Source organism: Apaloderma vittatum, unplaced genomic scaffold (assembly GCF_000703405.1).
Source record: "Apaloderma vittatum isolate BGI_N311 unplaced genomic scaffold, ASM70340v1 scaffold10253, whole genome shotgun sequence".
In the NCBI taxonomy this organism is placed as follows: Eukaryota; Metazoa; Chordata; class Aves; order Trogoniformes; family Trogonidae; genus Apaloderma; species Apaloderma vittatum.
In genome coordinates, this window is record NW_009707506.1 from 1 (window position 1) to 1,445 (window position 1,445).

General features: G+C 45.5%; 1 protein-coding gene across 1 annotated transcript in view; it reads left to right on the forward strand.

Annotated features, from left to right (window-relative positions):
- Positions 1–1,001: 1,001 nt before the first annotated feature.
- LOC104271533 (chromosome unknown open reading frame, human C7orf62) overlaps positions 1,002–1,445 on the forward strand; it is a gene marked incomplete at its 5' end in the record, with an annotated part of 1,346 nt that continues 902 nt past the window's right edge. Inside the window, one exon of the mRNA XM_009866227.1 lies at positions 1,002–1,066. Coding sequence (XP_009864529.1) covers positions 1,002–1,066 — 65 coding nt within the window. The remainder of the gene's footprint in view (positions 1,067–1,445) is intronic.

Consider the following 1,445-nt stretch of genomic DNA (forward strand, 5'->3'; position numbering starts at 1 on the left):
GGGCGCTGCTGGTGCGCGGAGTCACAAAACGCGCGGTAGGGCAGGGTACCACGTACAAGCCTTGTCGTAGTAAGCCCATAAAAATCAGAAAACTCCGTTTGTTAAATCACATAAAGAGCTTTGTCACTTGGGAGCCCTTCCTAAGAAAATCACACGCAGCTGTTGGAAACCCTGGGGGAAAGAGGCGTTGTTTTTAGAGCGCGACACTGGCTCTGCAGCCCACTTCATGCACTTGCAGAGAATCCCAGGCTGGTCAGGGTTAGAAGGGACGGAGCGTCTGGTCCAACCCCTGCAGAGCAGGGTCACCCAGGGCAGATCCCACAGAAACACTCCAGGTGGGTTTGAAAGTCTTCAGAGGAAACCCCACAACCGCCCTGGGCAGCCTGTGCCAGGGCTCCAGCACCTGCACAGGGAAGAAGTATGTTTTCATGCTGCTTCTGAATAATAAAAGCATGATCTGTGATTCTGTTGTCTGTGCAACAGAGAGAACGCAGAACAGTCCCCACTACACTAACTTGAAGGAACTGTCACTATAAACAGTTTGACAAACTGACAGTTTTTATTTTGAAACAAGGTTATTACAGAGAATTGTTTGAAAAGGCATTAGAAGACCCTGCAAGAGAACAAGTCTCAGGTGTGCTACTTATCTATTCCAGCTGTGTTTTTCATATCATAGAGGTAAGTTACATAAATTCCCAGTGGGACTAACTACAAATGTGTAATCACCTCTTACTCTGTACATAGGCTTAAGAACCTGAATGATGCTGTGGAGGGTTCAGGAGCTTACCTCCAGGATTGACTCCAGATTACTGCCCCAGCACGATATTCTGACAGAATTAGACAATATGTTCTGTCAGATGTAATAGCAACAACATGCTCTGCCCTCAGCACCTGTGACTGAAAGGGAAAGCCCATGTAGGGCAGCTGATGAATTATTTTTATACTTACAACTTAGTTTGCAATAAACAACTCTGTAAAAACCCCTACCTTTTCTTCTGCAGGCTTGCAGTAGCACAATCCATCGCATCATCCAAGATTTAGCTTCCCTCCAAAGGCAAGGTCGTAGGTAAGCAGTTCATATTGCCTCAGCTGAAACAAAATTTTAACACAAGTGGTAGGAATGTTTCCCTAAGGTTAAACTGAATGCTGGCTACAATTATATTAAGCTTTTATTTCCCCTTGAATACCTGTTGACCACAGAGGAGCTGATGTTTTCCAGTTCTCATGACCCATCTTTTCTGGAGGCAGTCAGCATCATTTTTTTTGGCTGTGATTCCTGTCAAAGCAAGCTACCATCACACTCCTGCATTGCTTATTAAATTCCTACTGCTCCTTTGCCTGTTTCTTACCCTCACATCAGACCAGTCCATTTGAGACCCGTAGAGTACAACTAGAAAAGGTTTTGCTGTGGGGCGGGTTTCGGTGCTGTGTCTACAATCCTCTAG